Raw genomic sequence first — 13,245 nt, 5'->3', positions numbered from 1 at the left:
CATATTTAATGCTTTTTAAATTTTTTTTTAATTTTTAATTATTATAATTACTTGTATAAATTAGGGGGTATTTAGCATTATTTAATCGGTGTTGATTTGTGTTAATTATTGATTAGTTATAGGTTTGAATACCTTAATTGCTGATTTGCATAATGTGTTTATTTTGCATGTATTTGTGAGTGATTTGCATAATTTAATTGTTGACTTGCATAATTTAGTCAGCTTTTTGTGTGGTTTTCTTTTAATTTGCATAATTTAACAGGTGACTTGCATAATTACTGCTTTAATTTGCATAAACACCATTAAATGCAAGCACGTGACAGTCCTTATTTCCATATTCATGACCTTATTTGCATATTAATTATTATAGTTACATACCGCAGCGCTATTTGCTGTGGTATGATCTTAATTTACATTAAGGTCCCTGATTTGCCTAAAATGGTCCTAATTTGCATAGCCACGCCTCTTTTAGAGTCCATTTAAGCTATATATATGCGTAATTTGCATCGAAGCACCCCTAATTTGCATAATGTAGCTGCGATTTGCATAAAAGAGCTCCTCATTTGCATAGATTTGTTTTTTTAATTGGCTGAATGGTGGTTGTGGCTGCTGCTCTCATTAGCATGGCCACGCCCACTGTCTGGGTTAGGGCCAGTGGGGGTGGTTTGGGTGATGCCGTGCCCCTGTTTTGCATAAATTGGTGTGTCTTTGCATAAATTTGCATAAATTTGCATGATTTCAGGGCATCTTCAAGTGCCTGCAGGACCGAGTGCCCGAGGCGGAGGGCGAGACCAACGTGCAGTGAGTGCCCAAAATGCCCCAAATTTACCCCAAATTTCATCCCAAAATCCCCCAAAATTCACCCCAAAATCCCCCAAATTCACCCAAAAATTCACCCTAACATGCCCCAAAATTCACCCCAAAATCCCCCAAATTCACCCCAAAATTCACCCCAAAATCCCCCAAGTTCACCCCAACATTCGCCCCGAAATCACCAAAATTCACCCCAACATTCGCCCCAAATTCACCCCAATATTCACCCCAAAGTCCCGCAAATTCACCCCAATATTCACCCCAAATTTCACCCCAAAATCCCTCAAATTCACCGCAAAGTGCACCCCAAAATGCCCCAAAATTCACCCCAAAATTCACCCTAAAATTCACCCTAAAATCCATCCAAAAATCCACCCCAAAATCCCCCAAATTCACCCCAAAATCTGTCCCAGTGGTTCCCATTTTTGGGGTGAATTTTCCATTTTTGGGGTGAATTTTCCCATTTTTGAGGTTTGGGTTTTGGGGGTGCTGGAGCCGATATTGGGGTGAATTTTGGGTCATTTTTTGGTATTTTTGGGTTGGATTTTGGTCAATACCTGTGTTGGATTTTGGGGTGAATTTTGAAGGGTTTGGGTATTTTTCGGGGGGATTTTGGGGTGAATTTTGGTGATTTTGGGGTGGATTATGAAGATGTTATGGTTTGGGCCTGGCAAAGCCAGAGCCTCATGGGTACACCTTCTCCCCGGTGTCTGCTGTGAGATGTGACCAGGAATAAGCAAAGCAGGCTCCAAACTTAACATAAAGAAAATCTTATTAACTAAGCTACACACAAACAATTACTAAACTACACACAAAAGAAAAAAACAACAAGGAAAATGAAAACCTCACAAAAACACTCTCCTCCTCCTCCCCCCTAAATTCCCAATACAATACATCCTCCAAAATCACCAATTCTAGGTCCAACACCACCCTTCAGATTGCTCAGACTTTCAGCTCCTCAAGAGGAGAGGGAGTCCTTCTGTGTGTCGTGGTGGCCTTTTCCGTCCTTGTTCCGGTGCTCTCACCACCGAACAGGGATCAGGGCTGTTTCCAGGGTTGTCTTTTTTTAAGGATGCTTTGTCCAGTTCCAGAAAAACACAGTATCTCACCTTCTCACCTTTGGGACATCCGTCCCCCCCATATTTTATATACCCCCTGGGGCCGAGGGGTACCCACACTGAATCTTCTCTGGCACTGGGACATTTCTCCCCCTGGACTCAGTCTCTGTATCTCACGGAAACATAGCTCTGTCCATGGCTACACAAAAGAGTCCAGCATAAAATGCCACTCCATCTTCTCCCTTCTTTCAACATCTCTCACTCTCTCTCTCTCCGGTCCAGACCCCCATCACTGGTTCATTTCCTTCGTCCTCCTTCACTCTTATCACACATCTAGGAAGGGTTAATGTTCTGTAGGGTTTTCATTGTCCAAAAGGGGTTAAAAACTCCTCCAGGCGGCTGGACTCCTGGCTGCACACCCCCCCCCCCCCCCCATCTCCTCAGCTGGGCTGCCTGCTGCCAGCACATATTTACTGAATTTCAAGGTAACGACACAGGCTGCACTCTCTCTCTCTCTCTCTCTCTGTCTCCGGGGGGCGGGGGGGAAAGGCTGTCCGATGTCTCTTGGGGCTCTTCCTCCACCCTTCCATCATCCAAGGCCTCCTCACTCCCATCTCTGTCCAGGCCCAGGCCTACCGCATGGCTGCCCCTCCCCCGCCCAGCGGCAGCGGCTGAACAGGGGAGAGCTCTGACCTCCGTCCCTCGAAGTCCCAAGAGAGCCTCCCAGGGCCGAAGCTCTGCTTTTAACCCCAGGGTGTTCTCGGAGGTGTGTCGTAAAACCCACTGGCTACCCCAGGTGCCAATATCAAAATCCAAGCACCCATTGGTTTGACCAGAACATCCCAGAATTCCTACTTCTTTCTGGTCAAACCACCACAGAAGATTTCAGGGAATTTTTGGGGTGGATTTTGGGGTGAATTTTGAACATTTTTGGGGGTGGATTTTAGGATGGATTTTGAGGAATTTTGGGGTTTTTTTGCTGGGATATTTTTGGGGTTTTTTGCGTCCCTGACCCGATTTTGGGGTGAATTTTGAAGATTTTTGGGGGGATTTTGGAGGCTTTTGGGTGAATTTTGGGGTGAATTTGGTGGTTTTGGGGTGAATTTTGATGGTTTTGGGTATTTTGGGGGGATTTTGGGGTAGATTTTGAAGATTTTTGGGGGTGGATTTTGGGGTGGATTTTGATGAATTTTGGGGGTTTTTTTGCTGGGATTTTTTTGGGGGGGTTTTTTGCATTCCTGACCCGATTTTGGGGTGAATTTTGCCAATTTTGGGATCAATTTGGGTTGAATTTCGGGGGATTTTTGGGGGGATTTTTGGGGTGAATTTTTGGCATTTGGGTGTTTTTTTGCTGGGATTTTTGGGCTTTTTTGCATCCCTGACCCGATTTTTGGGTGAATTTTGAAAATTTTTGGGTGGATTTTGGAGGCTTTTGGGTGAATTTTGGTGTGAAATTGGTGGTTTTGGGGTGAATGTTGATGGTTTTGGGGATTTTGGGGGGATTTTGGGGTGGATTTTGATGAATTTTGGGGGTTTTTTTGCTGGGATTTTTTGGGGGGGTTTTTTGCGTTCCTGACCCGATTTTGGGGTGAATTTTGACAATTTTGGGATCAATTTGGGTTGAATTTCAGGGGATTTCTTGGGGTGAATTTTTGGGATTTGGTTGTTATTTTTTTTGCTTGGATTTTTTGGGGGTTTTTGGGTGAATTTTTAGGTGAATTTTGGTGGTTTTGGGTATTTTGGGGGGGGATTTTGGGGTGGATTTTGAAGATTTTTGGGGGTGGATTTTGGGGTGGATTTTGATGAATTTTGGGTTTTTTTTTGCTGGGATTTTTTGGGGGGGGGTTTTGCGTCCCTGACCCGATTTTGGGGTGAATTTTGCCTATTTTGGGATCAATTTGGGTTGAATTTCGGGGGATTTCTTGGGGTGAATTTTTGGGATTTGGTTGTTATTTTTTTTGCTTGGATTTTTTGGGGGTTTTTGGGTGAATTTTGGTGGTTTTGGGTATTTTTAGGGGGATTTTGGGGTGGATTTTGGGTGGATTTTGAAGATTTTTGGGTATTTTTGGGGGGGATTTTGGGGTGGATTTTTTGGGATTTGGGGTTTCTTTTCGCTGGGATTTTTTTTGTTTTTTTTTTTGTGTCCCTGACCCGATTTTGGGGTGCATTTTCACAATTTTGGGGTTTTTTTTGCTGGGAATTTTTGGGCTTTTTTTGCGTCCCTGACCCGATTTTGGGGTGAATTTTGAAAATTTTTGGGTGGATTTTGGAGGCTTTTGGGTGAATTTTGGGGTGAATTAGTTGGTTTTGGGGTGAATTTTGATGGTTTTGGGTATTTTTGGGGGGGATTTTGGGGTGGATTTTGAAGATTTTTGGGGGTGGATTTTGGGGTGGATTTTGATGAATTTTGGGGTTTTTTTTGCTGGGATTTTTTTGGGGGGGGTTTTGCGTCCCTGACCCGATTTTGGGGTGAATTTTGCCTATTTTGGGATCAATTTGGGTTGAATTTCGGGGGATTTCTTGGGGTGAATTTTTGGAATTTGGTTGTTATTTTTTTTGCTTGGATTTTTTGGGGGTTTTTGGGTGAATTTTTAGGTGAATTTTGGTGGTTTTGGGTATTTTTAGGGGGATTTTGGGGTGAATTTTGTTGATTTTGGGGTGAATTTTGGGTGGATTTTGAAGATTTTTGGGTATTTTTGGGGGGGATTTTGGGGTGGATTTTTTGGGATTTGGGGTTTCTTTTCGCTGGGATTTTTTTGGGTTTTTTTGTGTCCCTGACCCGATTTTTGGGTGAATTTTGAAGACTTTTGGGGGGATTTTGGAGGCTTTTGGGTGAATTTTGGGGTGAATTTGGTGGCTTTGGGGTGAATTTTGACGGTTTTGGAAATTTTTGGGTGGATTTTGGGGTGGATTTTGGAGTGGATTTTGAAGATTTTTGGGGGTTTTTATGCTGGGATTCTTTTGGGGGATTTTTTTGCGTCCCTGCCCCGCTTTTGGGGTGAATTTTCCTAATTTTGGGGTTTCTTTTTGCTGGGATTTTTTCGGGGTGTTGTTTTTTGCGTCCCCACCCCGCTTTTGGGGTGAATTTTCTCGATTTTGGGTGTTTTTGCCCCGTTCCTGCAGGGTTCTGATGGTGCTGGGCGCCGGGCGGGGCCCGCTGGTGTCGGCCGTGCTGAGGGCAGCGCAGCAGGCGGGGACCCGCGTGCGGCTCTACGCCGTCGAGAAAAACCCCAATGCTGTCGTCACGTGAGTATTGATCGGTAATCAATAACCACTAACTGATCGATAATCGATAACTGATCAATAACTGATCAGTACTGATCAATGCCCCGGGTGACGTATTGATCAACGATAACAGATTGATAATCAATAACCAATAATCGATCAATAATCAATAACTGATCGATAATCGATAACTGATCAATAACCGATCAGTACTGATCAATGCCCCGGGTGACGTATTGATCACCGATAACCGATCGATAATCAGTAACCGATAATCGATCAATAACCACTGATCCTTGCCGTCAGTGATTATTAACGGTTGTTAATGACAATTAAGTAGCTAATGAGCGCTAATTAGCGCTAATGAGGCCGGAGAGGCAGGGAAGGGTTATTGGTCACTGGCGTTTGATCCCTCCAATGTCAGAATTGATTATTGATTGATTGATTGATTGAATGATTGGCGGGTTATTGATTAATTAATTAATGCTAATTGAGGGCAGTGAGGGCTATCAATTAACTAATTAAGCCTAATGAGGGGTTTTAATGAAGCAATTAGGGCTCATTAGGAGTGGAAAAGGGTCACGGGGGTGGGATCGGGGTTATTGATCACCCATATTTTATTGATGCCTTATTAGAATTAGTTCAGATTGATTGGGGGTTATTAACGATTATTAATGAGCTAATCAATTTTAATCAAGGCTAAGGAGTGGTATTAATGAATTATTAATGCTAATTGGGAGGGGAAAAGTGCGCTGGGGCTTTGGGGAGGGTTATTGATCACCAATATTTTATTGATCCGTTATCGGAATTAACGATTGATTGATGAGAGATTTATTAAAGGCTAATAATGAACTAATTAATGTTAATAACTGTAATTCAGGCTATTAATGAACCAATTAAGGCTAATTAAGAGTGGGGAAAGTGGCCTGGTTGGGGGGTTTGGGGAAGGTTATTGATCACCGATATCCCTATGATCCTCTATGGGAATTCCATGGGGATTGACTGCGGGGTCATTAACAATTATTAACGAGCTAATTAATGTTAATTGAGGCTAATGAGTGCCACTAATTAGTTATTAATGCTAATTAAGAGCGGGAAAGTTGCCTGGTTGGGGGGGTTTGGGGAGGGGAGGGTTGTTGACCACTGATATCGCAATGATCCCCTATGGGAATTCCATGGGGATTGATTGCAGCGTTATTAACGATTATTAATGAGCTAATTAATGTTAATTGAGGCTAATGAGTGCCACTAATGAGTTATTAATGCTAATTAAGAGCAGGAAAGTGGCCTGGTTGGGGGGGTTTGGGAGGGTTATTGATCACCGATATCCCCATGATCCCCTATGGGAATTCCATGGGGATTGATTGCTAGGTCACAAATGATTATTAACAAGCTAATTGCGGTTGATTGACACTAATTAGGCTGTTGAACTGCCAGTGGGAGGAGTGGGGCTTTTTTATTGGTTGGCAAGCTGTGCACACAATCCCAGTGTTGTACAGCTTCCTTCTTCACCTTTCTCATGCTGCCGCTCTCTCCGGCTCCCGGAGGCGAAGAAGCGGCTTCTTGGCGAAAAGACGATTGTACCGGTCACAGTGCTCGCCTTAGCGAGGCTTCTGCAGAAAGACACCCGGGAGCGGCGCTCAGCTCCGGAGAGCATCGTACCTTCATCTTTAGCGTCTCTTGTCGTCTGCATCTCAGCAAAAGGCTTTTACACTATGTCTGGCACGGAGACACCGTGCAGCACAGAAAACATCTCCCATCATGTTCTAGAAGTTAAAGGGATGTCTGCCGAGTGTTTTGCAGGAAGAGCTAGAAAGTTGTCGAAAACAGCTTCCAATCAAATATTCAAGTGAACGGGAAACGCAGGAGAACAAAAAGGTACTGTTTTCTATCAGTTGGCAAGCTGCGCACACAATCCCAGTGTTGTGCAGCTTCCTTCTTCACCTTTCCGAAGCTGCAGCACTCTCTGGCTCCCGGAGGCGAAGAAGCACCTTCTTTGCGCCAAGACGATGGTGCCGGTCACAGTGCTCTCCGCAGGGCGGATTCTCCCAAAAGACGGCCGGGAGCGGCGCTTAGCTCCGGAGAGCATCGTGCCTTCGTCTTCAGCGTCTCTTCTCATCTACATCTCAGCAAAAAACTTTTCCACTATGTCTGGCAACGAGAAACTGTGCCGGCACAGAAAACATCTCCCATCGTGTTCTAGAAGTTGAAGAGAGGTCTGCCGAGTGTTTTGAAAAAGAGAAAGAAAGTTGTGCAAAATGCTTCCAATCAAATATTCACGTGAATGGAGAAGGCAGGAGAGTGGTAAGGTACTGTTTTCTATCAGTTGGCAAGATGCTCATACAATCCCAGTGTTGTGCATGTTCCTTCTTCACCTTTCCGAAGATGCTGCACTCTCTGGCTCCCGGAGGTGAAGAAGTGCCCTCTTTGCGCCAAGACGATGGTGCCGCTCACAGTGCTCTCCGCAGCGTGGGTTCTGCCGAAAGACGCCCGGGAGCGGCTCTTAGCTCCAGAGAGCATCGTACCTTCGTCTTTAGTGTCTCTTCGCGTCTACATCTTAGCAGAAAGCTTTTCCAATATGTGTGGCTAGAAAAACTGTGCCGGCACAGAAAACAACTCCCAGCGTGTTGTAGATATTGCACAGAGGTCTGGCAAGTGTTTGGCAGGGAGAAAAGAAAAGTTGTCCAAAACAGCTTCCAATCGAATGTTCATGTGATTGGAAAAGTCAGGAGAGTGCAAAGGTACTGTTTTCTATCGGTTGGCAAGCTGTGCACACAATCCCAGTGTTGTACAGCTTCCTTCTTCACCTTTCCGAAGATGCCGCTCTCTCCGGCTCGCGGAGGCGAAGAAGCGGCTTCTTCGCGCAAAGACGATTGTGCTGCTCACTGTGCTCTCCTTAGCGTGGATTCTGCTGAAAGACGCCCGGAAGCGGCTCTTACCTCCGGAGAGCATCGTACATTCTTGTTAAGCCTCTTTTGTAGTCTACATCTTAGCAGAAAGCTTTTCCACTATGTCTGGCAAGGAAAAACTTTGCCAGCACAGAAAACATCTCCCATCGTGTTCTAGACGTTGCAGAGAGTTCTGCCAAGTTTTGGGCAGGACGAAAAGAAATCTGTCCAAAACAGCTTCCAATCAAATGTTCATGTGATTGGAAAAGTCAGGAGAGTGCAAAGGTACTGTTTTCTAGCAGTTGGCAAGCTGCACACACAATCCCAATGTTGTACAGCTTCTTTCTTCACCCTTCCTAAGCTGCCGCTCTGTCCACCTCGTGGAGCCCAAGAAGCGGCTTCTTCGCAAAAAGACCATGGTGCCGCTCACAGTGCTCTGCTGAGCGCGGCTTCTGCAGAAAGACGACAAGGAGCGGCACTTAGCTCCGGAGAGCATTGTACCTTCGTCTTTAGCGTCTTTGTGATATACATCTTAGCAAAAAGCTTTGCCACGATGTCTGACTAGGAAAAACTGTGCCAGCACAGAAAACATCTCCCATTGGGTTCTAGATGTTGCACGGAGGTCTGCCAAATATTTAGCAGGAAGAAAAGAAAAGCTGTCCAAAAGAGATTCCAATCGAATATTCAGGTGATTGGAAAAGTCAGGAGAGTGCAAAGGTACTGTTTTCTATCAGTTGGCAAGCTGCGCACACAATCCCATTGTTGTACAGCTTCCTTCTTCACCTTTCCGACGCTGCCGCTCTCTCCGGCTCCCGGAGGTGAAGAAGCGGCTTCTTCGCGCAAAGACGATTGTGCCGCTCACAGTGCTCTCCTTAGCGCGGCTTCTGCAGAAAGACGCCCTGGAGCGGCGCTTATCACCCGACAGCGTCATACAATCATCTTTAGCGTCTTTTGTGGTCTACATCCTAACAGAAAGCTTTTCCACTATGTCTGGCTAGGACAAACTGCGCCAGCACAGAAAACATGTCCCATCTTGTTCTAGACATTGCACGGAAGTCAGCCAAGTGCTTGGCATGAGGAAAAGAAAAGTTGTCCAAAACAGCTTCCAATTGAATGTTCATGTGATTGGAAAAGTCAGGAGAGTGCAAAGGTACTGTTTTCTATCAGTTGGCAAGATCGCCACACAATCCCAATGTTGTACAGCTTCCTTCTTCACCTGTCCGAAGCTGCCACTCTCTCCGGCTCCTGGAGGCTAAGAGGCGGCTTCTTCGCGGAAAGATGATTTTACCGCTCACAGTGCTCTTTTTAACGGGGTTGTGGCCGAAAGACGCCCGGGAGCGGCTCTTAGCTCCGGAGAGCATCGTACATTCTTGTTAAGCCTCTTTTGTAGTCTACATCTTAGCAGAAAGCTTTTCCACTATGTCTGGCAAGGAAAAACTTTGCCATCACAGAAAATATCTCCCATCGTGTTCTAGACGTTGCACCATCCATTTACTTAGGCTGATTTTCCTTCCTGGGGATAGGTTTAGGGTTCAGACTAGGGCTAGGATTTTTTAACAAGGAAGCCCTGAATTCCAGGCTTACTGCATCTGCCAAAGGCATCCAAAAGGGAGCGCAGAAGTGCCACAACAAGGCTGTTTTCACGGCTTTTTCCTTGGCAAGAAGCCTAATGAGTGGCCGAATTACCTTCCCAGGGTTACTGTTAGGATTAGGCCTAGGACTTTTAAAACCAGGAAGCCCTGTGCTCCAGGCACACTGCAGCTCTTAAATGCATCCCAAGAGGGCCGCAGAAGTTACAAAACTTGGCTGCCTCTGCTGCTATTCTCATTAGACCATCCCGAATCATAGGCTGATTTTCCTTCCTAGGGTTAGGGTTAGAGTTACACCTAGGGTTAGTGTTTTTTTAAGCAGAAAGCCCTGAGTTCCAAGAACACAGCAGCTGTGAAGGACTACCAAAGAGGAGCGGAAAAGTGCCACAACATGGCTGCCTCCAGCGCTTTTTCCTTGGGACCATCATGGACCCTAGGCTGATTTACTTGCCTCCAGTTGCAGCTATGGTCACGCCATGGGATAGTGTTTTTAAATCAGTAAACCCCAAGCTCCAGACCCAGTGCAGCTGCCAAAGGTTTCCTAAGGGCAGCGAAAATCTGCCTCAACATGCTCCCTCCTGCGCTTTTTTCCTTGGGAACCTCCCTATACCTAGGCTTATTTATCTGCCTAGGGTTAGGGTCAGGGTTCAGCCTAGGGATAGGATTTTTCCAAACAGGAAGCCCTGAGTTCCAGGCTTATTGCAGCTGATAAAGGCATCCCAAAGAGAGCGCAGTAGTGCCACAACATGGCTGCTTTCACGGCTTTTTCCTTAGGAAGAACCCTAATACGCGGCTGATGTACCTTACGAGGGTTACTGTTAGGCTTAGGCCTAGGATTTAAAACCAGGAAGCCCTTTGCTCCAGGCACACTGCAGCTGCAAAAGGCATCCCAAGGGGAGCGCAAAAGTGACATAACTTCGCTGCCACCACTGATATTTCCATGAGACCATCCTGAACCATAGGCTGATACTCCTTCCTAGGGTTAGGGTTAGAGTTAGGCCTAGGGTAAGGGTTATATTAACCAGAAAGCCCTGAGTTCCAAGAACACAGCAGCTGCAAAGGACTACCCAAGAAGAGCGCAAAAGTACCAAAACCTGCCTGCCGCCACAGCTTTTTCCTTGGGGACATGCCTAATTCCTGGCTGATTTGCCTTTCTCGTCTTAGGGTTGGGGTTCGGCCTAGGGCTAGGATTTTTAAAATCAGGAAGCCCTGATTTCCAGGCACACTGGAGCTGTGAAAGGCATCCAAAAGGGAGTGCAAAAGTGCCACAACATGGCTGTCTCCACAGCTTTTTCCTTGGGATAATTCCTAAACCCAGGCTCATTTAAATGACCAGTGTTCGGGTTAGGGTTAGGGTTAAGCCTAGGTGTAGAGCTTTTAAAACCAGCAAACTCTGAGATCCAGGCACAATGCAGCTGTGAAAGGCATCCCTAGGGGAGCGCAAAATTGCTAGAAAATTGCTGCCTCCACACGTTTTTATTGGCATCAATGCTAAACCTAGGCTGAATTACCTGCCTCCAGTCTCAGCTATGGACATGGTTTTTTAAACCAGGAAGCCCTGAGCTCCAGGCACACAACAGCTATGAAAGGCATCCCAAGGGGAGTACAAAAGCGAAACAACATGGCAGCTTTCACAGCTTTTTCCTTGGCACCATCCCTATACCTAGGCTGATTTATCTGCCTAGGGTTAGGGTTAGGGTTCAGCCTAGGGCTAGGATTTTTTTAACCAGGAAGCCCTGAGTTCCAGGACAACTGCATCTGCCAAAGGCATCCCAAAGGGAGCGCAGAAGTGCCACAACATGGCTGCTTTCAATGCTTTTTCCCTAGGAAGAACCCTAATACCCGGCTGATTTACCTTCCTAGGGTTACTGTTAGGCTTAGGCCTAGGACTTTTAAAACCAGGAAGCCCTTAGCTCCAGGCACACTGCAGCTGTTCAAGGCATCCGAAGAAGGCCGCAAAAGTGACAAAACTTTGCTCCCTCTGCTGCTATTCTCATGAGACCATCCTGAACCATAGTCTGATTTTCCTTCCTAGGGTTAGGGTTAGAGTTATGCCTAGGGTTAGTGTTTTTTTAACAAGAAAGCCCTGAGTTCCAAGAACACAGCAGCTGCGAAGGACTACCCAAGAGGAGCGCAAAAGTGCCACAACATGGCTGCATCCAGCGCTTTTTTCTTGGGACCATCATGGACCCTAGGCTGATTTACTTGCCTCCAGTTGCAGCTATGGTCACGCCAAGGGAGAGGGTTTTTAAATCAGTAAACCCTGAGCTCCAGACCCAGTGCAGCTGCGAAAGGCTTCCCAAGGGCAGCAAAAATGTCCTCAACATGCTCCCTCCAGCGCTTTTTTCCTTGGGAACACCCCTATACCTAGGCTGATTTATCTGCCTTGGGTTAGGGTTAGGGTTCAGCCTAGGGATAGGATGTTTTCAAACAGGAAGCCTTGAGTTCCAGGGGCACTGCAGCTGCCAAAGGCATCCCAAGGGAAAAGCAAATGTGCCACAACTCGGCTGTGTCCAGAGCTTTTTCCTTGGGACCATCCCGAAACGAAGGCTGATTTAGAAGCCTACAGTTAGTGATAAAGTAGTGGATTCTAAACCAGGAAGCCCTGTGCTCCAAGTACACTGCAGCTGTGAAAGGCATCCCAAGGGGCGTACAGAAGTGCCACAACATGGCTGTCTCCACAGCTTTTTCGTTGGGATAATTCCTAAACCCAGGCTGATTTAAATGACCAGTGTTCGAGTTAGGGTTAGGGTTACGCCTATCTGTAGAGCTTTTTAAACCAGCAAGCTCTGAGCTCCAGGCACACGGCAGCTGCCATAGGCATCCCATAGGGAGAGCAGAAGTGCCTCAACATGGCTGCTTTCATGGCTTTTTCCTTAGAAGAAAACTAATACCCGGCTGATTTACCTTCCCAGGGTTACTGTTAGGCTTAGGCCTAGGACTTTTAAAACCATGAAGCCCTGGGCTCCAGGCACACTGCAGCTGAGAAAGGCATCCCAAGGGGAGCGCAAAAGTGACACAACTTGGCTGCCACCACTGATATTTCCATGAGACCATCCGTAACCATAGGCTGATTTACCTTCCTAGGGTTAGAGTTACGCCTAGGGTAGGGTCTTTTAAGCAGAAAGCCCTGAGTTCCAAGAACACAGCAGCTGCGAAGGACTACCCAAGATGAGCGCAGAAGTGACACAACATGCCTGCCTCCACAGCTTTTTCCTTGGGGACATGCCTAATTCCTGGCTGATTTGCCTTTCTCGTCTAAGGGTTGGGGTTCGGCCTAGGGCTAGGATTTTTAAAATCAGGAAGCCCTGAGTTCCAGGCACACTGGAGCTGTGAAAGGCATCCAAAAGGGAGTGCAAAAGTGCCACAACATGGCTGTCTCCACAGCTTTTTCCTTGGGATAATTCCTAAAAACTGGCTGATTTAAATGTCCAGTGTTAGGGTTAGGGTTACGGTTACGCCTAGGTTTAGAGAGTTTTAAACCAGCAAGCCCTGAGCTCCAGGCACCTGGCAGCTGTGAAAGGCATCCCAAGGGGAGTACAAAAGTGCAACAACATCGCAGCTTTCACAGCTTTATCCTTGGCACCATCCCTATACCTAGGCTGATTTATCTGCCTAGGGTTAGGGTTAGGGTTCAGCCTAGGGCTTGGAGTTTTTTAACCAGGAAGCCCT

General features: G+C 46.3%; 1 protein-coding gene across 1 annotated transcript in view; it reads left to right on the top strand.

Annotated features, from left to right (window-relative positions):
* The window catches only part of LOC131569952 (protein arginine N-methyltransferase 5-like), a 29,138-nt gene extending 24,017 nt beyond the window's left edge, over window positions 1-5,121 (top strand). The window contains exons 13-14 of the mRNA XM_058822283.1: window positions 743-801; window positions 4,995-5,121. Coding sequence (XP_058678266.1) covers window positions 743-801; window positions 4,995-5,121 — 186 coding nt within the window. The remainder of the gene's footprint in view (window positions 1-742; window positions 802-4,994) is intronic.
* The last annotated feature ends 8,124 nt before the right edge of the window (window positions 5,122-13,245 follow it).

Source organism: Ammospiza caudacuta, chromosome 32 (genome assembly GCF_027887145.1).
Source record: "Ammospiza caudacuta isolate bAmmCau1 chromosome 32, bAmmCau1.pri, whole genome shotgun sequence".
Taxonomy (NCBI): Eukaryota; Metazoa; Chordata; class Aves; order Passeriformes; family Passerellidae; genus Ammospiza; species Ammospiza caudacuta.
Note: the sequence above shows the minus strand (reverse complement) of the source record. Positions and strands in the feature narration are given on the sequence as shown.